Source organism: Mastomys coucha, unplaced genomic scaffold, assembly GCF_008632895.1.
Source record: "Mastomys coucha isolate ucsf_1 unplaced genomic scaffold, UCSF_Mcou_1 pScaffold1, whole genome shotgun sequence".
Lineage (NCBI taxonomy): Eukaryota > Metazoa > Chordata > Mammalia > Rodentia > Muridae > Mastomys > Mastomys coucha.
Window position 1 is genome coordinate 74006441 of NW_022196891.1, and position 24943 is coordinate 74031383.

Below are 24943 nucleotides of genomic sequence, written 5' to 3' on the forward strand. Positions count from 1 at the left end.
CCTGAGGGTATGAGTTGGCTCTTTCGAGTGGTGTATAAACTGTCTCAGAATTCCTGCACGTGAGTGGCCTTCCTGCCTCAGCTTTCTACATAGCTAGGACTGTAGCTACATGCCAACTACTATGTTGCCTAGTAAAGGGATGATAGCTAATTTCTTATATTACAAATCAGGAAATAGTAACATGCCATTTAAAATATGAATATAGAAGCTACAGAGATGACTCGGAAGTTAAGAGCACTTCCTGCTCTTGGAGAGGACATGAGCTCAGTTCCCAGCACCCACATGGAATCCAGCTGTAGGCAATCATATGTCTTTCTTCTCTGCTGGCACGAGGCACTCACATGGTATGTATGTAAACATATAAGCAGTGACTTCTCCCCTCAGGCCTGTGACCCCTATACCCAGAGGTTCAAAATGGCCATTTATAACAGCTTCTACTTGCTGTCCTCCTGGTTAGTGTTATCATGATCTTGTTTTTATTTTTTTTTTAACCTTTTGTTTTGGAGGATAGTGCCTGTGGCTGGGGACATGCTAGGCTGGTGTTTTGCAGTGAGCTCCACTTCCAGCTCTTGTGGTTCTGATTTGAGGTATGCCTGTTAGCGAGGTGTAAAGCTATGTGGACGGCCTGGAACCCAGCTGGCCAAAAGACGGCTGTGTCAGACTGCAGTGCACACATCAGGTTAATAGTGTACTTTGAGAGGAATGTACATTTGGCCTATGACCACCATTGGTCTTTCATCCCCGAGCCACTAATCTGCCGCCAGGAAACAGCCCTGACCTAGTTGGGTGAGGTGCAGGGTTGTCCTGCCAGTGGGAGCATGGCATTTCTGGCAAGAGGTTTCTCTTCTAACTGTTGGAGTTGGTGCCATGGCAGGTTTTCCTGACTCAGAGAGCTAAGTGTTGAACCTCCGTCCAGCTGGTGAGATTATTTGTTGGTTTTGATTATCTATCCCAGTGAGCTCCTTTGCTGGCACACATAATCAGAAGCAGGCTGCCGTTTTCCATCTTCCTAACAAAAAGGAATTTTGCATTTTGAAATTTGAATAGATAAATTTTTATTCGGTTTATACCAAGATAGTGCTTTTATAGGAAAGGGGAGGTTTGTTGGATTAAATTGATTTGTTGCTTGGTGGTGCTGGGATTCGAACCCAGGCCTTTACATGTCCTAGGCAGGCGCTTCACTTTGAACTAGACTACATCATTTGCAGTCTTCCCCACTGTCTCAGGAGCTAACTCCAGTCATCACTTTGACTCCAGCTTGAAGAAGGTGTCTGAGAGCTGAGTGACTGGTCCAAGGTTCCAGAGGCAGAAAGTGCTAAAGCTCTGCTGTGTGGGCTCTTGAACCTGTGTTCTTTGACTGAATTTTAGTGTAGTTGCTTTACTAAGGAAGGATATGAAACCAGCTGCTGTCAGGTTAGAATGGTATAAAGTGCATGTGTTGTTGAGAAATGCTTACCAAGTGAATCTGTTCTTCTAACGGAAGTTTGGGATTTGTTTTCTTTCTGTCACTCTTTCGTATCCTTTTACTGACATACACTAGTGTGTCTCTTTGGTGTGTGTGTGTGTCTAGGTCAGAGGTCAATGTCAGGTATTTTGCTCCGATGCTCCCCACCTCATTTTCTGAGGCAGGGTCTCTTCTAACCCTGAAACTTGTCAAGTAGACTAGACTGGCTGGCCAGTAAACTCCTAGAACCCTTCCATCCTCTAAGCTCTGGGGTTACAGGGTGACACCTTCAGGCCTGGCTTTTACATGGGGTCTAGGGATCTAGCCCAGGTCCTCAGGTTTGCATCACAAACACATTGATTATTCATCACAGTATCTCCTCAACCGGATACATCACCCGTTTTTTTCTACAAAATCACCATTTTTCTCTTGTATTTCTGTTGTACGTCTCTCTACTTCTCCTGTTTGCTGCTATCTCTTCAGGGTTCCCCATCTGTCATTCCTTGCTGCCTAAAGTTGATCATACACATTGATCAAGTTTTTAAAATTAATCTTCTCGAATTGCTTATCTGTTTAAAGCATTGTCTCCTGCTGTCCATAACGAATTATGACCTGCAGTGCACGTCTCTGACGCTGAGACCCCGTCTCTCAGCCATTGGGGTTTTGCTGGCTTCCCATTGTCTCCACTTTTTCTGCCCATGCTAATCTATCTGTCCATGCTTTAGGATGCTCATGGTGCTGCTTTTGTTCCTTTGTTTTTGGGCATGTGTATGTTGTGTTTTAGTTGTCTTCATGGACACGTCTACCACGTGAGTCCTTATCTGCTGGATCAAGAAAAGATGGGAATTCTCTCAGTTGCTCATAGTTAGCACAGAGCTTTATAAATAACATGATGTAAAAGCAAATACTGAGTGAAGTTTTGAGGTATTCATGCCAACACATAACTCTAATTCTAGACTTATTTGCTCTTAATTTCATAAATTCTAGGCAAATATAACTTACTGACTTTCCTATTATGTTTCACATCTTTAGCTATATTTAATTGTAAGATTGCAAAAGAGTTAGTATTAACTTTAATAACTTAAAATATTTTTTAAAAATAAATGTTTTGGTTTTTTTGGTATTCCAATCTGAAAGATATAAAAACTTACTCTGCATGAAAGTAATGTACCTATAAGTGTATGGATTTTTAAAAAAATAAAATAATATTTGAGAACTTATAGCAAGTTACTTTATATTATTGCAGTATACAATTTTGATAGGATAAACTGAAGATAGCATTATAAATATAAGAAAGAAATGAGTCATCTGCTTTATCTTAGTTGATGAATGGAATGTAGCTAGAGGTCACTCAGAATATTGGTAAATGATACCAAAACATTTTAAGCATGTGTAATACTGTGCTTAAATTGTCTGGTCAGAGTTGAAGGCATGCTGCATTTGCATAGCAAACTTTCTTCTTGCCGATTGTATACGAAGCTGAAAATATGCCTTTAGTTTTTCTTGTTTTTATAGTCCGGTTTGTTAATGTCCAGCTCCCTTGGTTTGCTTAATGTCACAGGTGTGCTGTGATGAACATTTTTACTTTAATGTACAAACTATCCAAAATATGTACAGTATATGTAAGTTATCTTTGCTTTGAGTACTGGCAAGATAAGGAGTTTCTTCCCCAAACCAAACAGTAAGCTACTGTGCGTGCTCCTACACGTGTGTCTATCAGTGCCTGGTAATGCTGGCATGCTCTGCTCACCTGTCAGTACAGGTGCTCATATGTAAGCTCGGAAGCCTCCTGCTCTCGGTCTCCTGCTCTCGGGCTGACAGTCCTCCTCCCGAGTCTGTCCCTAAACTGTTTATAAATACTATTAAACAGCATGCTAATACCTCTCTAGCACCTCATATTTTCTTAAAAACAAATTGTTTTAACCTTTAATTTGGTTTCTATGGCATCCAAATAAAACTGTAGATCTGTCTTTTTAAGTAAAAATGTCATATATTGATCACTGCCTGTACCTGATCATCTCTCTTAAATGAAATATTGCATTTTAAAGGGAGTGCCTCTTTAAAGGAGTTACTCTTTAAAGAGAATAAGCCTTTGCATGAAAGTAGATTATCAATCATTTTCAGGATTCATATTCAATTGTTTCATGTTTTAAATCAGACTTCTCAGTCCTTAGTTACTTCATGCATGTCCATTTGTGGTTGTGATTTTTCTTTGTCGTGGAACTTAAGCTAGTCTACATTTTCTAATGATTTTTTTTTTATTGTATTAAGATTTGTGGAAGGAATGAAGGGAACTAGTTTTGAGTTCAAGTGTATACACTTAATATGGATTTTTTTCCCTCCCTCTGTCTGCCTAAGGAAATAGAGAAGTTGAGACTGGAACTGAGCGAAAGCAAACAGCATGCGGAGCAGGAGCAGCAGAAGGCCACTCGAGCCAGACAGGAGTGCTTGCAAGTCACAGAGCTGCTGGGTGAGGCGGAGCGCCAGCTGTACCTCACCAGGTATGCCCTAATCACATTACACACTCAGCACCCAGCGTGGCCACCGGGCTCTGCCACAGGCTCCCAGCAGTTGTGACTCTTAGTCATTCAATTCACACACAGCTTTCAGGCATATTACGGAAAGTGGAGACGTGGCAAGCCAAACAGGCAGACTCGTGAATGATGAGTGTGGCAGGAATCACTGGTATATTACAAAAGCATTTGTCTACAGTGCTCAAATGTTTCAGTGGTTCCTTACCGATAGAAGCAAATGACATTTCTACCACTACCACCACTAATTCTATGTCTAATAAAAAATGTGGAAATAACCAGGTTCTGTCAGTGGCGAAAGAGACAAAAGGAAGAGACATGCTAAGAGCAGACTGAGATGGACTTGATATAAAAATAAGGAATGTGTTTCCGAAGGAGCTGTAAAATTAGACATGAAGGTGATTGGGACTGGTTGCTTTCTGAACATTGGGAACACGTTTACTGCAGCGAGGTTTGTGATTGCAATGCTTTCATCATGAGCTATGAGCTGCGGTGCCTTCGTCATTGTTGTGAACTTCTATGAGCATATAGATCACTCAAAATTAAAACAGGACCCTAGGTTGCAAGTGTTGTGAGCTTGCTGAATTAGAAACGCATGCACATGCATGCGTGTATACATATGCACATACATAAACGTACACAGAAAGAAGAATTCAGACAGAGAAGTAGACTCTGCACTCGGAGTCTTCTTACCGTGTGCCCAGGGCAGCCTTCAGTTTAACGTCAAGCTCGGAGCTTGCTCAGTTCTCAGAGCATCTCCTCAGGTCTTAGAGGGAATTTTGTCTACGTAACCACCTAGGTTTATGATATTTAATTTAATTTTCAAAATAGGAAAATACTGGTCTTCCAGTTACAGGCCTATGTTGAATTTAAACTATGAAAGGGGAACGATCTCTTCTGCATTAAATATGACAATGTAATTCTGAGCACGGTCTGATGACAGATGGAGAGACGCACTACTCTAACAGCCTGCATTTGGAGAAAAAAAATATCCTAGAGGTTGGTGAACCTCCCAAAGTTTTGGGTTAGTGCTAAGATGCCTCCAGTTCTGTTAAAATCAAACTTTGTTAAAAACATTTTGTTATGATAATCTTCCAAATGGTTTGACACCTTCTGATTTAAGCAGCGAGAGAGGAGAGAGCAAAGGGAAGAGAGAAAAGCACTTAGCCATCCATGCATGATCCCGGGGGAAAGCCCCACAGACGAAACACTTTTATGAGGAAAAATGCTTAATATTGCAGAGTAATAGCTGCTCTTTTAGTGCACGCTTAAGGCGTTGTCACTGTGGCACTGAGAAGAGACTATTAGCCCAGTTCCTGTGGTTTTTAATCCTCAGAACTTGAAACTTGAGCTTCATCGCGATAATGTTGCTAGTTTTCCTTTCCTGTCAGACTTCTATTGAGAAGCAGCCATTTGTGTGCTAAGCACTACTAAGCCATAGAAGTGGGAGCATTTAGTGTCTTGGTGTGACCAGCACTGCTGAGTAAATATGAATGCTGGGTTTTGCTCCTTTGCGTTCTCTCTTGTTCGGAGTTAATTTCTGAAGTCAACGTCTGTAGAGTTTCCCTGCACTGTCTGTCTGTACGGTTTGACAAGCTCAACTCCTGCAAGTAGAGCGTATTGAGATGCCGTCACTGCTGTAGTGCACGCATGGTAACTGAGTCCTTTGTTCTTAAGAGAAAAGACTGTGCCTGCTTCCCTGGGAAGCTTTCTCTGCTGTGCTTCACTTACACAAATTCTACAAAAATGCAAGCCCACTTTCTAGAAATAAAGCTCAATTGACTACTTTTAAGTGTAGTACTTTTCATAAGCATTTTATGCTTCATTTATGTTCATGTTTGATAAAAAGCTCCAAATCATAAATTTAAAGATGACAATTAAAACTCCAGGGAAAAGACACATCACTCCTTTACACTAAAATTCAAACTTAGCTGTTGGGCTGAGTTTCATATATATATGTACACACACACACACACACACACACACACACGTTGGGCTGAGTTTCATATATATATGTACACACACACACACACACACACACACGTATATATATATATAACTTTTACCCCCACCATTCATCCATTGTTCATCCATTTGGTCTACTCAGGAGTGTAAATGGGAATAAGGCATCTTTCATTTTAGTGTAGATTGGCAGCTGAAGTTCAAATCCACCCTGCAAGGAAGCACTCCCCACTCACTCTCCAACATTCTGAATGACACTTTCTAGCCAAAGATTAAAAATAAGTACGTAGACTATGTTATAAGATGCTGGTGAAATAATGAGTCAGATCTATATCATCTTGAGTACCATCTTGCTCTCCAAGCTGTCACTGGCTAGCCGTCACAAAGGCCCCATCACTCAGCAGGACAGTGGGTCATCTGGCAGACTCTGGCCTTCCCACTCGCTTCCTCCCCACAAATCCTCACTGCTGATGCAGGGACCCACAGTGGTGAGCTCTTCCCCCTTCACAAATCTCTACAAGTAGACACCTCGGCTTCCTCTAGCCGAACTGTAGCCTTACCTTCTTTTCAGGATCTCCCTGAGTCCTAATTTCCCTGCTTCAGCCTTGCCTGTGACTCCTTGTAGAACAGAGAACTCCTTTCTCTTGATTTCTTCATCCCCCTTGAGGGAAATCTCTTCTAAGGGTTATGAGTATATTCATTTTAGTTTCTGTTTGGTGTCATGATCCCTGTAATAGCTTTAGAATAAAGCTAACACCAGAAACAGACACTCATTGAGCACCAATGCTGTGCTCCAGGAGCTGGCCAGAGGGCCAGCTACGCTGCCCTCTGGGAACTTCATTAGGCATAGGCTCCTGTTTCCCTAGTTTATAGAGAAGTAAAATGAGTCATCGAAGGTCATTCAACTACATGTTATAGAAACAGATTTTGAACCCTAGTAATTTGCCTGCCAAGCTAATCCCTTATTCATTAGACTGGAAGTCTATGTAGATTGCTAGGGAAATGGATAAATGTGATTGTTCCCAAAAAGACAACTGAGAAAAACAGTAATGCTAATTTGTAATAGAAATAAGTGTTCATTGATTCTTCGTGTACTTATAGGAATATCCATTACTACAGTTGAGTATTGTCAGGGCCATTTCTGTTAGCCCTTTATTGGCCATTTAAATTGCTCATAATGAAACTATCATTTGGACTTGATTTCTATCAAGAGGAAGGAGAAAAGTTAAAATCCCTTTACATACTTAATTTTAACAAATCCAAACATCTACAGAACTACAAGATTTGAATCCCTCCATAAGATTATTTTTTGTGTGTATATGAGTCAGGTTAATTTGAAACAAAACTCTAAAGCAACCATTTCTGAATGTTTGTGTGACTTACTAGCTACTCACAGTGGCGGGCACTCTCCACAACATAATGTTTCCTTTCCTCATACCCGACCTGAAGGGAAATTCCTGTAGGAAGCCTTGGATGTGGATTGCCCTAAATACTAATGGGAGCCGCGCCTGTCTTGAAACTTGCAGACTCCTGCTTTTATCAGTGTGATTGTCATGAAAGTCCTTATGTCCCCTTTTACATAAGTAATTTTTCAAAGAATTCTCAGAGCAGCAATCTAAGTGAGAGACTGATAAATGATCATTTTGTCCTGACCTACTTTTATGACCCATATGGGAAGATCTAACCTCTGACCAAAATAGATAGCAGGTTGCAATTGAGCTTTTATGTCATTTTGAAATTGAGAAAAGCTACAACAGGGAAGTCACAAGGCTATCCTACTGTAATGGACAGGTTTACAGGAACAAAAGGTGATTACGACTTTCTTTCTGGAGCGTCCTAGAAGCTAAAGTGACTGATGTTCAACTTCCAGATAATAAGTGCTACAAATGCTTTCTTGACTTAGTTTGACTACGCAGCATAAGTAAGACTCTGAGTTCTGAGAAGTCCTCAAAGGAAGAAACAGTTCAAGTGCAGCCAGCTCTCCTCGTTCTGGGGCTGGGGACTGGCGCCAGCACTACCGCAGTGTCAGAGTGCACCATCATGGCTGAGCGCTCCTCGTCTGAGGATGGCTCATTCTTTCGGTTGTTTTTAATCTCACAGATCAAATCCTTTATTCTGAAACTGAAGATAAAGGAGATGCCTTTGATTTCAAATCTCAAGAGTATGACTTCCCAAGCTTCACTTTCAAAATCTTCCTTTCCAGGATTACTCCCTTAGAAGCAAATCGTGTCTAGATTCACATGCATGCCTTTGGGGTATGGTGTTCTGCAGCCCAGGGGAAAGTCACACTTTGTCAGGAGGAAGTTATATCACAGGGGTGGGGGGTAGGGGGGTCAAGGTGTGAAGGACGCTGGGTGAGGAAAGAGCAGGTGGGTTGTCCTGTTCCATTGTCCCTGTCAGTTTTAAAATATAATCAGTAACTTTTTTCTTTGCCTGAGAAAGTTTGGAGTGGCAAGAGGGTAGAAAGAGAGGTTCTCTGTTCATGTTCATCTGAGCCTGATATTGCCCATTGCCAATATAAGTCCAAAGAGGCATGGCCAGTTCTTAAGTTTGCTTGGTTGTTTATTTTAGAGAATGAACTCTGACTGCAAGTAACAAGAAGCATGTGGCGCACTGTCTGCCTCTGCACAGTGGTGTCTGCTTGCTGCTAGTCTGTGACATGAGGAACATAAACACGGTGTCAGTGTAGAGACTAACATATCTATAGATGGACATATTGCTTTTCTCCTTCTTCCTCCCTTCTTTTCTTACTTTGCATTGGGGATTGAATTCAGGGCCTTATGCATGCTATGACCATAGCGACCACTGAGCTACACATACCCTTAGCACCTATGGAAATTTAAATGGCAACAACTGGTAATGAGGGAGCTTTATAAGTGGGTATCATTTTTTAAAAATTGATAAGCAGTTCAATTAGTGTGCATACATATTTAGAATATTGCATTTTTACAAAACTAGTGATTTACAAATGAGCAGGAGCTCAAATAAACCTGGTTGATTACAAGAAGTTTGAGATGCCCTGGGTCTCAGTGCTAACGTAGAGTTAGATGGAGAACATCCCTTAATAGATGAAGAAAACGAGTCTTATAAGTGGAAGCTAGGAATTACAATGAGGAAGGGAAAGAAAAGGAGGTTTGAAGTCAGCCAGGAGATGCCACAGTCACACTCGCACACACAAAAGTATAAAAACAAACAAAAAAATTTTAAAAACCCATAGTTTAGAGCTAGATAGACTTCGAGGGTTGTAAAGTCTAAGCTCAGGGGCTAGAACCAAGCCCTCTCTTTATTTCCAGTTCTCCAACACCAAGCTTGGCATCAGGTGTTTAGCATAAATTTACCTCTACTCTTTTTTATTAAGGGGAAAAAGAAAAAAGTGTAGCATTCATCAGTTAGCTTAGGTCCCAGCCCTGAGCCCAGTCAAGAGTAGCATTCATCGGTTAGCTTAGGTCCCAGCCCTGAGCCCCACTGGGCTCACTTGAAGAAGACATGTAGCATCAGTGTATTTCTTTATGTTGCACAGTTAACTTCAGTTTTTCCTCTTGAGTTTTATTCAAGAATTTTTAGCCGAAAGTTTCCATTTAAAAGTTAAGCTCATTTTCCCCCTCTTGTACTCCTTTCATGAATAAATTAAGCAGAGAGCATGTCAAAAATAATTTTAAATGAATATATGTGCAACCAACATCTTCAAGACTCAAAATAGATGGCCTTGGTACTGTTATAAATTGCATCCTCTTTTCCTCCCCCACCCAGTATCAGGGAAAGTAGGCTGTCAAAGAGCCAGGAAAACAGAGGCATTCCATTTTGCTCTGGTGGACACCACACTGCCTATGCGTGGTCTCTCCACCTGTCTGACAGACGAGATACCCTGGTCTCAGTGTGGCCCCGGGCAGAGAGACTTGAGTTAGAGGCTGCCAGCAAATGTGTGTCTGCAGGTTCTGCTCAACATTCCCTGGCTCGCTCCTCTCAGTTCTGCAACGCCCAAATGTGTGTGCAATGAGAATCGACGCTGGGGATGCTCTCTTCTCCCCTGCCACACAGGCCCACAGCCTGGAGCACGGTGGCAGCCCAGCCAACTCATTTCCTGAAGAAGCCCAGAGGAAAGCGAGAGAGTATTGCCCACACCACTTGCCTGACTCAACAACAAGGAGCATCAAGTTCAATGAAAATAGAAGGGGGAAGGCAGCAGCATGTGTCAGAATAATGCCCCCAAGTCAGAGTGGTTCTCAAAGAAAGTTGTGCCCTCTCATAGTATTGTAAGACACATGGAGAGAAGGTAACAAAGCATCGGCTTAGTGGTGTTTCATTTCTTCTCACTCCTCCTCCCTGCTCCCCGACACAGACTGAAGTCAGCCTCGTGGGGAGCACACTGCTGCACAGTTACACATATAAGCCTGCTATTGGGGGTAGGGGTGGAATGCAGTCAACTTCAGGTCACAGCAAGTACTAAGTAACAGATTAAAGCAACATTTGGGAGCAGCCTGTCAGGCAGTCATCTAGCTAAGTGAAATCCATGTTCCACAGTGGCTCTGTGTGGCCTCTAGCACACACATCCTACCTACTCGGAGAGAACTGAGTATCTTTCTCATGTCCTGGGGTTTACAAGGAAAGGAAAATGGGTTGCTTGGGTTTTGAGGTCTAGGGGGAATTCCTTTTCCAGAGAAGGTACTCTTAAGAAGTCAGCCTTGAAAACTGTTGTCTTTACTGGTAAGAGCCTGTCTCTGACTAAACGATTTACCAAAAGAATGGACCCAGAGGTAAAAGGGGAATTTTATATGACTGCACTTCTACTTGTGCATGACATCTAAAAACAAAGTACCACGTCCCTAGTGGGACATGGAGGCGGAGTGCCCTTGCCTGCCTTCCGGGAGGCTGGTTCAGTGTGCTTCAGCAGCCTGGCTTGGCTTGATTTAGACACGTCCTTGTTCTGTCAAACTGCCCTTCATTTCTTACAAATTGTAGCTGAGGCTTGATGAGGATGCACAGATATGTAAAATCATGCTAACACAGAGTTCTGTAAATTAGAGAGAGGGGCTGTGCTTCTGTCTGTTCGGAGACTTCAATGTTTTAAAATGATGATGATGATGATGATGATGATGATGATGATGATGATGATGATGATAAGTTGTCACAATGTTCAGTCTAAGAAAACTTGAGGTCAGTCACTCTAACTTGATTCATTACTCTAACTAGCCCTCTTTGGCAAGGTTATAGCATTGACAAACTAAGGCTACAGAGAATACTTCCTCATTTCTAATCTTAGTTAATCTTTGTCTTTAGAGGGAAGGCCATCCATTCCTTCTTGATATCGTCCTTTGCTAATGGTGGCAGCGTTGCAGCCCTGGGCTCCTTAAGTCCTACTGTGAGCACTGCTGGCATGTGGGTTCTTTATCTCCCTGAAAGAAGACATCTATTCAGAACCCTTAGTGGTTGAGTTGGTCAGCAATGTTTTGCCCGAGAAAGGATGATAATCCTGTTAAGGAATAATGAAATCCATCTACAGCAAAAAGGAAGCCCATGTCAGAATGTAGAGGAACCCAGACTTTGATCCTGCACCCAGACTGACTTTCACAAAGAGTTATCTGTAAAAGTGGAGGGAGTCATGGTGCTGGAGACAGCTCATGTCACTAACAACGTCTTAGATGCTGCTCTGCGCCTTTGCTTTTCATTAGAGTCAGGAATGGTTTCGACTCTGTTGCTGTGACTCCGTCAACATTTATCCCTATCTGTCTTTCATATACAAAGGCTTAGGGATGCCAGAAAACAAACTGTTAACGGAGAATTAACTTCTTTGGCATGCATTCATACTTATCTTCCAAATTAAAGAAAATGAAATGGGCAGAAACAGAGTGTAGATTACCTCCTTTTTGTCAAAAATGGTGGGAATTTGAAAATTAATAATAAAAAAGGGAACAGATGCAGTAACATGCCAGAGGGAGATTAATGCGGAGAGTAAAATCTGTGAGCAACAAAACTGAAGCAAACGGAATCAGTGGGAGGCGGTTGTACAATCAAAATCAGGATAAAAGAGAAATTACAAACAACCCTGCACTTGTCAAAGTAGTAGTAATGAAACCCTGACTCTGCCAGCAGCGAGAACCTGTGTTAGCACTTTGGGGTAAGGATGGTAGCCGGGTGCCAGGTAGGAGGGCAGTGTTAGGTTGCTGGGCAGCAGCCATCTTGTGTAGAACAGATGGCACTGAAAGCTGGCAGGGGAGGGGCTCCTTAGCAGAACTAATCAGACAGTAACAGATAGGGCAGCTGGGAAGACTGACCACAGAGAGGGAGCCTGCGGGGTAGCTCAGCGCCACGATGTGTGCAGTGGTGTGCCCATTGGTCTGCGAGAAGACCTTGCGATGCCTTTCCCATCTATGGATGCACTGAAACTTTTGTTCAAAAGGGAGAATTGAGTTGGAGTGTGTCAAACTTGCGGATGGGGTTGGGTACTGGAGAGAGACTGACCACAGAGGAACTGCCCATCTGAGTTTTCAATGTCAGCTTCCACAGAACTTTGATTTTTGCAGCACGTGTGGCCCTGCCATTCTCTTCTCCATTGTAGCACGCCAAGTGATCGCTCTATATATTTTATCTACAGTTTGCAGCATCAGGGCTATACTTAAAATTAGAAAAGACTTCCTGCTATGATGTCTTCTGCATAAATCTCTCACAAATGAAAACTAAAAGCAACCAGGTGATATGTGCATTTCTCCTTAATAATTCTTAATAACCTAATTTAGGCAATATTTGACTTAGAGCCACTTGCTCATCTTTTTTTGTTCTGTGTAATTGTGGACCGAACAACAAAATCTAAGCATAATTTAAAGCCCAAACCTTAAAACAAAAATCAAATTACTGTGCAAAACTGAGAAGCCAACCTGTTAAATTTAATTGTGCATTGAGGAGCCATGATTCCAGATAGGTCAGCACATTTGTTCAAATGCTATGATTTTGACAACAAGATCCAGGTCTCCTACATCTGTTTTTCGAACTTGTATCTTTCTTTCTACTTTTTTTCCCCAGAAGGTTTATAGCTTGGCTCAAATTATTCATTTTGGAGGGGGAGGGGGAAGCATTACCAGGATTTGAAATAGGTGGTATAACATGGCCATATGCTATTTATGCAGCAGTTTCTGCAATAAATCTAATTTGGTGCTGTCAAAAAATCAGACTTATTTGATATAGCGGCACATTAGTAAATGATTGTGGCAGATTTAAAGTTGTCATTTAGTCTCTTCTAACTCTTAACAGACTCTTGCAAGCCCGTCTTCCCTCTCATCAAGTCTATGAAAGCCTCCCAGGTCTTTGTCCTACAGTACTGCAATATTTTCATGTCTCAAAGCAGGTTTTGCCTAAAGGTAACTGAGAAAAAAGGGTGAAAAATGAATATCCTCTGTTGTCAAAATAACATTGGCAGACAGAAAGCAGTAAAGCAGGGGAAATGATAGCGTCTGCAGCCTGTGTAGTTCTTAGAAAAGCAGAGCAGCTAGGCGTATTCAGAATGAAGAGAAGCTAACATCAGTTCTTTATTAAGGAGTTAAGTGTTTTACCTTGCATCCTACACCCATATGCTGTTTTAGGAAAACTGGCATTAAAGATGTGAACGACATCAGCTCTGTCTTCACCTAGTAGTGCCCTTAGAAACGGCTTGCCTCTTCTCTACTGCAACCTGGCAACATAAGTGTGCTGCCTTTTTTTTTTTTTTCTGTAGCATTTGTGTCTAAGGTGTTGTTATCAAATGAAAGTTTCTCCTTCCTATTCTTCCTATTTTGAAGATTAAAATAAACACATTGCGTATTCGGCAGGCAAATATTCTCTGAGCTCCTGAGTGAGTCCTTCTGCAACAGTAGCCCTGACTGCTCCCTCTTCTTTGCCGTATGCTTTTACAGAAGGGAGCCGAGTATGAGAGCATGCATCCAGGCTCCTGTGTGTGGCCGGGAGTGATGCTACAGGGGTGCTCAGTGACCTTTCCCACTCGTCTCTGTTCTTATCTACCAATGTCCAAGAGAAGGTTACACGCCTTTCAGAATCAGTGTTCTGAGGGGCCAGGTCCCTCACTGTAGTGCAGGCAGCCTCTATTAGACCAGCATCCTGCTAATGCTTGCTTCTTTCTTGTGGCACATCCTCCACCACAGGGCTCTACTTACCAGGGCTAACCCGGTACCATTGAGAAGCAGGGATCCAGGTGACCAAATGCCCACCAAACACAGATTACCCTAAAAAGAAAAAATATCCAGGAAGGTATTAAGCTTGTTGAGCACATCAGTTTTGAAATTTTCTCCACATAAAGCAGAAACTATGTAGAAATTCTATTTCAGAGACATAAGGAAAGAATACTTTGAGCTCATATTTTCAGTACTAAAATCTTTATATTAAATATTATTGCAGATTACATAAGAAAGATTTAAATACTATATTTAGGGTTAGTAATATATTGGGAATTGGTGCTAAAAATATCCCTTCAGTTAAATTTTAAGCTGCAAATTTTGTTGAGCTTTGTATTCAGCAACACAATGATTTTCCTTCACATGTCTGAAAAACTGCTTTGAGAAAAATCTGTTTTATAAATTGTGCATATTTAACCAATCAAAACCCTCAGGTTTAAATTTTAAATTCCGTGTGTTTTCTTGACTGGTTAACAATTAAAACCTGCTTTCAGTTTTCAAAAGAAAAGATTGAATTCTTTAATTTTTAAGGAATTTATAAAAACATTTGCAGACTTCTGGTTAAGATTAGTGTCGGAGACCTGATTAAACCTCAAGGAGATCCTGGGAAGTCTCCTCCAGCCTTCTGAACGAATGCCGTCCTCTCACATTTAGGTGTGCTTTCTGACAAGGCTTTGGTTACATACCTAAAAAAAAAAAAGCTTCCCATTTTAAATTTGAATTAATAAATTTGAAGACAGTCACTGCTTTTTTTTCTTTCCTGGACAGTAATAGTATCTGAAAATACTAATAAGCAATTAAACCCGAGAGGGTTGTGTTTGTCTTGTGAGGCGAGTCTCCCGTAGCTGAGGATAACAATCGATTGAACTGAATGTCCAGTTCCCTTCACTTCTGTGGGTTCCTGTTCTTCACAGAGCTGATCCGTCAGGCAGCTCGCACCTCCTTAGGTAGATTGTATGTTCACTTGGCAGCCTCTATTTTGTCATGATTTAAGCCGAACCTTATTTTTCAATGTCAGATTTAAAATGTGCATGGTTTGATGTGTGTATTCTGGGTTATAAGTTTTTCAAAGCAGTGATGGAGCTGTGTGTTAATCCTTAGCTTAATATCGAAATGGTACATGTTTGCACATTTTAAGCCTTTCAGTGTAAAATGTCTTAATTGGAATACTTTCTCCCTTGGCTAATTCATTAGTGAAAATATTTATCCCTCAAGTCAATGCTGCATACTATGGAGCAATTTTTACATAGTGTAAGCTTGTTTGTGATATTTTGATTTCACTTTAAAACTTTTATTTTGCTTCTGATGCATATAGTTCCTACTCAATATAATGAGAAGTGCAGACACACATGAAGAAAATACATATCAGCTGTCTGCTTTTACAAACGATCATTAAAACACCCTGTCTTTACTACTTTAACTCCAAATTATTGTCTTCCCAAACCCAAAAGTAATTTTCACAAGTGAATTACACAACAGAACTTCATTTTCTGCTGGCTGGCAGGAGAGGATTGCAGTCCCTGCCGACAGTTCACTTGACAATGACCTTGAGGGGCTTCGCTTCTTGAAGAAGAAAGCAGAAGCTTGCGGTAAACAAAGTTCACTTCTGACAGATGGATTGAATGACAGAAAGGTTGCCAGTGCCAGAATAGCCCTGGCAGAGGAGGAAATGTTCAGTGGAATCCAACAGGAGAGGAGGTGTGAACAGGTGCAGGGTTGCTGACGGAAGGGGAACCAGATGGAAGGAGCCACAGCCAGTTTATTTAAAGGAAAAGGCAGAAAACATTGAAAGGCTGTGCGATCCGTGGCTAAAAGTGTTCATAGAGGAAGGTAAAAATTCACAAAGCAAAACTGCACAGTGGGGTAGCTAACACTTAGCATAATGGTAGTAATTTGTGAGTTTAGTTTGGAAGTTGCAATTGAAATACATTCATCTTGGCTCTTTGCACCATCAAGTATAGATATTTGAAAGTTGGGGGGGGTTGTTTTTTTTTTGTTGGTTTTTCTTTTTTAAGTCTCCAAGCTTTTCTAAATCCATCCATTAATTTATTCCCCCCCCCCAGCCAGAAGCTCCGTTGTGATAATACTAAAATTGTTTGATCAGCTAAGAAAAGAAAAAAATAAATAAATAAAGTGAAGGTTAACATTCCATTCAAATTCATCTTGAGATGCTTCAGTTTTGTTCACATATGGGAAGCAAATGCATGCAGTGTCGGGTGACATCTGTAATATCCAAGGAATTTGCAGTGTTAGGATGGATGCTGTGGGTTGTTTTCTCTTGTTCGGAGTCTCTGTTCATTTTGTGAAGTCCAGCATGTTATTTCATCGAGGAGAGTGCTTGAAAATACACATTTGTCAGCCACAAACTGCTAGTCAGCTTGTGCTGCTGGGGTGGCCCTGGCATTCATGGCCTTCAGTAGCCTGCTCGCAGGTAGACTCCTGCACACTAAGGTACAGTTCGAAATAGGAATAACATACAGGGCCGGCGGGGGGTGGAGCAGCAAGAAGAGAGGGCTTTCTTGTTTTCTTGGACAATTTAAAATTAAACTTTCTTCCATCCTTGCTAATAGTCTTTGCTCATACCATGCGTGCTGCTGCTGTGAGCCTTCACCTCCCACACTATCTGAAGTCTCCTGAATTATGTGACCAGTAAGAAGATGCCAGTGGAGGAGGGGCTACTGGGAACAATATCAAAGATGATAACAAAAATGGACGGCTGGTTTCAGGTTTTCGGAACCTACTGTCTGCACACATTCATAGAGACTAGAGACAGGAAATTGAGTAGTGTTCACAGTCTGACCCAGAGCAGTCTGGAGGCCTGGAGCACTTTGAATTTCCAAGTAATCTAGGATCCACGACACACTTTTGCCAGTAAATAGGAGGAAACGAACTTTGATTATTAATTGAGGAAGATGTTTATTTAATCCTATTTGCTTGTGGACTTGAGCGCTTTTGCTCTCATTTTTTTTTAGTCTGGGTAAGGCTATGTACAGCTATGTCTCAGAGTGAAAATAGTACATGATTTCAAATTTTACTTGAGATCAATAGACTGGAGTCCATTTGCTTCTGTTGTAACGAGCTGGCTCTTCCTGCTGTCTTACTCTGTCAGTGTCCTAGCGTGACAGAGAAGCATGCAAGCAGGAAGCACCCTACAGCAATGACTGCTGCACTCTTAACATTTAGCTCATACAGTGGGCTCCCTGCCTGTCCTTCCTAGATAGAGCAAGGAACTTCCCCCAAGGAGATCAAGTTTGTGGTACCCAGGGTAGTTCATCCAGGGCCTTTCATTAAGTGAGTCATGCAAGGTTTTCTCCACTAAAGGATAACAGCTCGGTTGCTCTTAACCATCATCGACTGAGCACATGTTCCTTTCCAGCTGCACAGGACACCACTTAAAGTTCCAAAATGAGGAAGCCTCAGTTCTTCTCCACAGATATCAGACACAGTGGAGAAAAGTTTGTGAGTTTATGTATCAGTATTTATGTCCATATTATCTAGAAAGCATTGTTATAATTTGTACAGTTATAAATTTAGCCTTAAGATTAAATAAATGGGTTAATACAAGTATTTACCTAACTCAGTACTTGCTATAATAGCTAAGAACTGACATGCATAGGAGCTGAGTGGCTGGCCCAAGGCCACAGTTGTTTTGTGGCAGCAGGGGGTAGAATGGCCATCTCCTTAGTATACTGCTCTTTTCGTTCTACAAGTTCTGCCCATTTGGACTAATTGGCAGTGCGACTTATCAGGCAAATATATAAAAACCCATACCTCATGAAAACTTTCTGTTAAGTCTCTATATATCACCCAGAAGGAAGCTTTTAAAGATACACAGGAAAAACTGAGTTGATTTATGGTAAGGCATCTATAAACAGTCGAATGGCAATTATTTGTTCTAAATCCCCATCATTGTATCTCAGCTCCTGCTCCCCCTGACCAGTCCATTTGTGCTAGGCTCTGCAGTCCATAGAAAGGGAAGGAAGGGTATGCCGTCCACTTTGAGCTTAGCCAGTCCTCTGAAATGGGGTGCAGGGTGCGAAGGTTCCTTACTGCCACCCACACCAGTCACCTTGCCAGAAGGACTTCCATATCTTCTGTCCTAATTTTGCTTTTATGATTGTTCTTGAAGGGAACATTGATATTTACATCATTAAGGACATTTGGGTAAATTTAGATACTTTTCAAATCTGATTCTGAGATTTAATATAATAAACCATTAGTATGGACACTTTGGTCTATAAACCTGTTGACAATCTCTGCCTGAGGCTTAAAAGGATGGACAGCTAAATCGTACTCTAGATTCTTCACTACCCTTCAGTACAAGGCTCAGCCTCCCGGCTATGTGTATGCATGCCACAGAAGTGGAACACGTCATGAGGAGTCTTAAAATCAAGAGCTTTGCATTTATTGCATGTTAATTCTCTGCAAACGCTGGGGAAGTTGCCTATAATTTATCCTTATTACAAGGAGACTCTACCAGTGAGTTTTCTATAAATAGCCATCTTATAATGATAAGGATGCCTGAAACTGGAACTTTCAAGAGGAATTCGTCTGTGTGGTCCTAGCTCCCCACCCCATCCTTTTCTGGGTTTTCAAATTAGATTTCTTCCAGAAATTCAACCCCACTGCTTTTTATGGAAGTCTGAAACCATTCAGTGGCTTATTTGTATTCCTCACGGTGCAGATAAGAAGAGATTTAACTAGGAAGGCAGATTAACTCACCAGGCAGGGGTGGGTCACTAAGCTGGCTAGCAGGTTGATAACTATATGGTCTCTGGGAGAACTTGGAAAGAGTTCATTTCTTACTGCAAACAAATGACTAAAATCAGGAACATGATGGCTGGAAATTGAGTACAGAAATCCCTAGAAAACTCTCAGATAAGCTGTTATGTCTCACTTAAAAAATAAAGATGATCAAATGCTAAACATTTTCCAATTGTATTTGAGTTTGCATCCATGTACAGAAATGATATCTTCCTATAGTTGAATAACTCTGTAACTTGGTTTGTAACTTAATATTAAGTGTGATGGTTTATTTTGAGAGTTACTTAAAATCAGATTTAATTTACAAAAACCAAAAGGGATACCATTCATTGTTTACGGGTGGAACTGGGATGCGGCTCACACATCTCAGGTATGCTCTCTGCCACTGAGTTACATTTCCAGGCTCAGCATTTATCTCATGTGATGTGGTACATTCTTAGCCTTAGCCATCCTCATTGTCCTCTTAGAATTAACCTTTCTTCTCCCTTTAAAAAATGACTGACTTAAGTTAGAACATTTTCAAGGTTAAAACAAATGTTGTTTTAATAACACTTTTTATAAAGTTTTGAATTTTGAAGGTATGCCCTCAGAAGGCATATGCATTTAGTATATTTTGGCAGTACTGTAATTTTTATTTGTGGAACACTGGATTAAAAATAATGCTTTGATATGGGAGGTGGACCAGAGGGTTATCCTTAGATAGACCAACATGGAACACATATGAAAAGCAAAAATTACAAATAAGCTACATGTGTGCTTAATAGCCACATTTTTTTAAGTACAAGAAAGTGGATATCATTAATTTTAATAGTGTGGTTTATTTAATTCAATAGTTAGAAAATAGCATCATTTCTGTATGTGATCAGGATGACACATTATTAAAGACATGTTCCTTCCTGCTGTGCTCTCCCCCGTCTGAGTCTGGTTCACAGCACAGGGCCATTCCATTAGCTCCATCTCAGATGCTCAATGGCCTCCTAAACTAGCATTCACTAGCTGTAAATTTATCCCTAAGTTTTCCCCATGTTACATAACATAGATGCAGTTGCATTGTATGAGCTTAAATGCCAGGTTATGATTTCTAGAGTTATGGGATCTTTTAATAAAACAAAGCAATTTTTGCTTTTTAAAAATTTGTTGGCAGTAGCAAAACCTCTTTTTGACTACTCTTGTTCTGGTATACTATCTCTTGAGGAGGAATAAGATAAAGGAGCGGATAGACTGTACCAGCATGATATTACAAAGATTCTAGGGCTTACCATCCGTCTTTGACATGTTAGAAGTTGTTGAAAATAACTTTGATTAAGAAAACAACTAGATGCTAGACCATTACTCAGATTTAGACACCCCTTAAATGGTGACCTAACTGGACAGTCTCTCCTGTGGAGACCCCGCAGCATCCCAGAGCCTTTATGAATGAGAACCCTGAGGCTGACCAAGGTGAATGAAGTTTTATGTTGACATCACAGTCCTGAAAAGAGCAGGGGCTTAAGCCTGGGCCCAGCTGTGTCCTCGAGTTCAAGTGCACACCCACAGTTCGACACACCTTCCTTCCTTCCCTAGGTAGCTGTTAGCTGCAATGCAGGAGGTCTTATTTTCCTCAGGCTGACTATCTTTGAGATTGTTATAATTACTGCTTCACTTTGAATAGCCATCTTCTAAGAAATAAGTACATATAATGATTGTACTAATTACTATTTTTGAACTTACTATGTTATCATTAAACCAAAAATATTGTATGTGTAATATCTGAATAGTTCTATAAGGAAAGGTACTATTAAGGACACTGGTACTTTTTGTTGTTGTTGTTTTGTTTTGTTTTCTTGGTTTTGTTTTTTTCACTGAGTAGGAAGTTAGACCACCTAAGGGCACAGAGCTAACACACGAGGGACTCTGGTGCCAAGCCTGGTAGATAGATATCAAGACCTAGTTACTTAAATTCTTCAGCCTGTGTTCAAAGGAATACCATAGCCCTACTATCAGTAGAGATACAGAGATGATTGCTCAAAGCCCACCACTGTTCTCAGAGGTATTATGGGATCTTAGTTGCTTATATTCCTCTTCTTGAGACATGCCTAACAAGCAGAAATGTAGAAGAGAGTAGGAAAATAACTTTAGGATACACGAAGGAGCGGGTTATCAAGATGAAGACAGAAGAAGGATCTAGCAAGAGGGATGATGAGGGGTAATGTAAAGAGGTGGTGAGAGGAAGCAGTGACATCCTAATTACAGAGGCAAGAGCAGAGTTTCCCCCATTGTGGAGAATGAGACAGTGGGAATCTGAGGACCCTCAGTTCTGTTGTCTCTCACAGAAGTGTAGTACTTCTCAGCTCCGCAGTGTGCAAGTGGTACAGTGTCCCCCCCAGCATTGAAAGTGAGCATTGAATTTGGTGTGGTTTGCTTAAGAAAGCATTGGCATAGTCAATATGTTTTAAACGTATTTCTTCTGCAAATGGCAAGTCCTCTCATCCCTGCCCTGACACTCCAGACTAATAAGCATCACTCTCCTGTTTGATGAACAAGTTATTACAAAAATTTACTTAATAACAGTTCTTACTGTTTGCCACATTTATCAACAAATTTAATAGCTAACAAATGATCCCAAATCTTCTCCATGTAGTTTCATATTCTATAAACTAATTTAAGATTTTAATAGCAGAGCAGGAATTCTCCAGTGCTCAATATTATTCTAGTATGATGTACATCCTTTATTTAGCAATAGAAAGGCCGTATAATGATTCCATTAGTACCTGATTTGAAATTATTCATCAGATGGATTGATACCTGAGTATATTGATAGTTTACAAGGGGAAAAAGCATGAATGGACCAAAGACTTAGACAAATCTTACATTGAACAAATTATGGGTGGAAAATAGAAACTTTTGATGATGTGAAGATGCAAAGTCAAAAATCATCATCTAACTTATTTATGTAGCAGCAGATTTGTATTCATTTTTAGTGTGGAAATTTGGGCACATGGTACTTTAAAACAGGCCATAGAAGTGCTTTACAGTTCATAGGAACTTTGTCCAACAATCATTTAATGTATCACCCACTCACTCCTGCCCTGGGCCAATGAGAGAAAGTGAAACAGAAAACTAGTCAAGTGCACATTTGATGGCCATTTAGCCTAAGTATATACCTGTGGTTCCCACCACATCTAAAGAAGCCATTGTAGAAATTGCTCTTACTATTGCTGTAGTAATAAGTGCTTTGCCTGCTTCTAGTGTTGTCCCTTCTCCATCTGTTCCCTCATTGCCGCCAGAGTGATCTTTCTCAAGCACGGGTGTGATCACAACACTCTCCTGCTTAAAACCCTACATTGGCTCCCTATTTCCCTCGGGATGAGGGCCTTAAAAATAGCTTCAAGTTCTGGCTCCTGCTTCCATCTCTAGTCTCATCTTTCTTCAGCAATCTCCCCTCCACCAACTGCTCACTGCTACCCCACAACATACACATCCCAGCCTCTGATTGTGCCAGATGATTGCGGTTTTCCACAGGCACCTGGCTCCCCTCCTCCCTGGGCCTGTGCACATGCTGGCCACAGTATTCTCCCCAGCCTTTGTAAGTTCAAGTTCTACTCAAACTGTCTTTACTTGTATAAGTCTCCTGGCAGCACCCCTCTGTCACTAGCCACTCCCTCACTCCTGCCTCATGAGCCTGAGTAAGAAAGGCAGTAAGAATGTGGCCCTATTTCCATATTTACCACACTCTGGTAGCCTTGCACTTTAAAGAATAAAAACATTGTTTATTTTGTTTGACTACACCAGAAATTCTTCCAGGACACGGTCTGCCCTTTGTGTATTGGCGCATCTTGGTTCATTTGTGTTTCTTATAAAGAAGTTTGCTGGATGGGCATTACACTATTTGAGGAAACACTAGTTCCCTGAATATAAGGCAGTGTTGTTGTGGAATGGAAAGGGCATTGGACATGGAGGTAGAAGACAGGTCTCGTTCCAGCTCTGCTAGTTAACTAGCTGGACAGGTGGCTTTGAGCAAGTCCTCTTGTGAGGCTGGGGAAGTGGTTCCATGCCTAAGAGAGCCTGCAGCTCTTATAGAAGACCCAAGTTCTGTTCCCTGAACCCACATTGTCACTTGGCTCACAACCACCTGTATAACTACAACATCTGGATAGCTGATGCTCTCTTCTGGCCACCACAAGCACCAACATACGCATGCCATACACTCATACAGATGCACATAAATAAAAAATAAAAATTTTAAAAGAGAGAAAGGAAATAACTTAATATCCCAAGCTTGAGATATTTCCTGTAAAACAAGAGTATCTCTTCCAAATCTCTGAATTCATTGGAAGAAAAGACAGGTCAGTGCATCTGACTGTGTCTTGTGAGACAGAAGGCACAGTCGTGTGTGGATGAAGCCGGTCAGTGCCTCTGACTGTGTCTTGTAAGACAGAAGGCACAGTCGTGTGTGGATGAACCCACAGAGTCTACAGACTGGTTCTAAGAAAGAACTGGTATAACTCAGTGTTAGAGCTCTTCCTAGTACAAGGGTGCACAACAAACAAGTATACACATGCGCATGCCCCCCCACACACACACGTGTAAGTGAATATGACTAGAATGTGTCTAATACCAGCATACAGTATCTACTTGTACATATCTCCTGCTTTGCCTTGAAGGTGAGTTCTCAAGTGTTTTGGAACTGCTATAAGAACATTTTTGGAGGGAGATGTATTTTCAGGGATGTCTGTTGAATATTTCCTTTCCTTTGTGTATATTTCTTTGAAAGAAATTGACCTCCTTTTAGTTTCTGCTTTCTTTCCAAGAACTGACTCATGCTTGGATCTGAAGCTCAGATCTCAACATTGCACTTAAAGTTCTGACACAGTTTCCAGCAAAGAAAATGAAAGCAACTTCTCATAGGAAAGATGGGGATGCCACTAAGGAAGGGAGATTACAGGGCCTGTGTCTTTCTTGGTTCCCCTTCCCCAGAGTTTGAATGTTTACTTAAATATAAGTACACAGCCGCTGTTGGCAGTAGCCAGGCACTGCCAAGTCACTCAGATCATCTCAGAACACGGAAAATAATGTGCCGTCTGCTAAGGTTATGACTGATTTTGTGTTGCTATTACTTGGAATGATGATGATGATAAAGCAGAATTAAATCCCTAGTTAACGTTGGAATCCTCTCATCACTTTTTCTAGTCAGTATAAAGGACATGCATCTGGAAGACCCTTAGGATGCTCTCCTAACAGGCATCCATTCACTCATCTGCTCACTTCTCCACTAAGTAGTTATTGCCTTTACAATGTATTAGCACCATCCAGGAGCTGTAGATAAATTTATGAGCAAGCATTCACTTTCAGAGAGATGTATATAACAACATTCCTAGCAGTCTTACCAGCTTTAAGGCAGGGACGGTCCATGATACCTTTCAGTGCTGTTACAGAGGGTGGTGGATTTCTTGGCACAAGAGATATGCTCTAGGAAGATATGGCCCCAAACATACAGCACAGATGGTAAAGTGGGAAGAACTATTTGACCTTCAGGATGTGACACATGAGACTCATGTGTGGATGACTGAAGTAAGATCCTAAAATCTTTTTAACCCTCTGTACCTTCTCTGCATCTCTTAAAAGTGACTGAAGAGAAGCCAATCCCTGCATGTCAGAGACAGAGTGTGGAAATCCTAGGTTATACCTTTAACTGAGGAACCAAGAGAAATTATATAACTTTTAAGATTCTTTACTTGTAAAATGAAAACAAAAAGGCAACCTATCCAATGGGGTTGGTAGGAGGGGTATATAAAAGATGGGAAGAACTTACTTTATGAGAAACATTAGTAAATGCTAGCTCATCAAATAATCAGTACCTAAGAGGATTTTTTATACTTTTTCCTGTTATTAATAAAGAGCCCAGTATTATTGAAACACTTATTTTCTAACAGCCACATAAATAAGGAGGTAGATGCCCCAGTGACACATGTTGGTTTCTCCACTGGAATGTACAAAAGGACTTCCTGGACAAATGCTGATTCCAAGAGAGCATAAGGCTGTAGAAAATGAGCCCATGGCATCCTGGGCTAGAAAGACTTGACACATACAAGGACAAAGACGAC

At 41.1% G+C, this 24943-nt stretch overlaps 1 protein-coding gene across 4 annotated transcripts in view; it reads left to right on the forward strand.

Moving 5' to 3' along the window:
- Positions 1–24943, forward strand: part of Sdccag8 (serologically defined colon cancer antigen 8) — a 194770-nt gene that overhangs the window by 89460 nt on the left and 80367 nt on the right. For all 4 annotated transcript variants that reach the window (XR_004123669.1, XR_004123667.1, XR_004123668.1 and 1 more), the window contains exon 13: positions 3803–3945. Coding sequence is in view for 1 of the 4 variants with exons in the window: in XM_031390771.1 (XP_031246631.1) it covers positions 3803–3945 (143 nt within the window). In the remaining 3 variants the exon portion in view is untranslated. The remainder of the gene's footprint in view (positions 1–3802; positions 3946–24943) is intronic.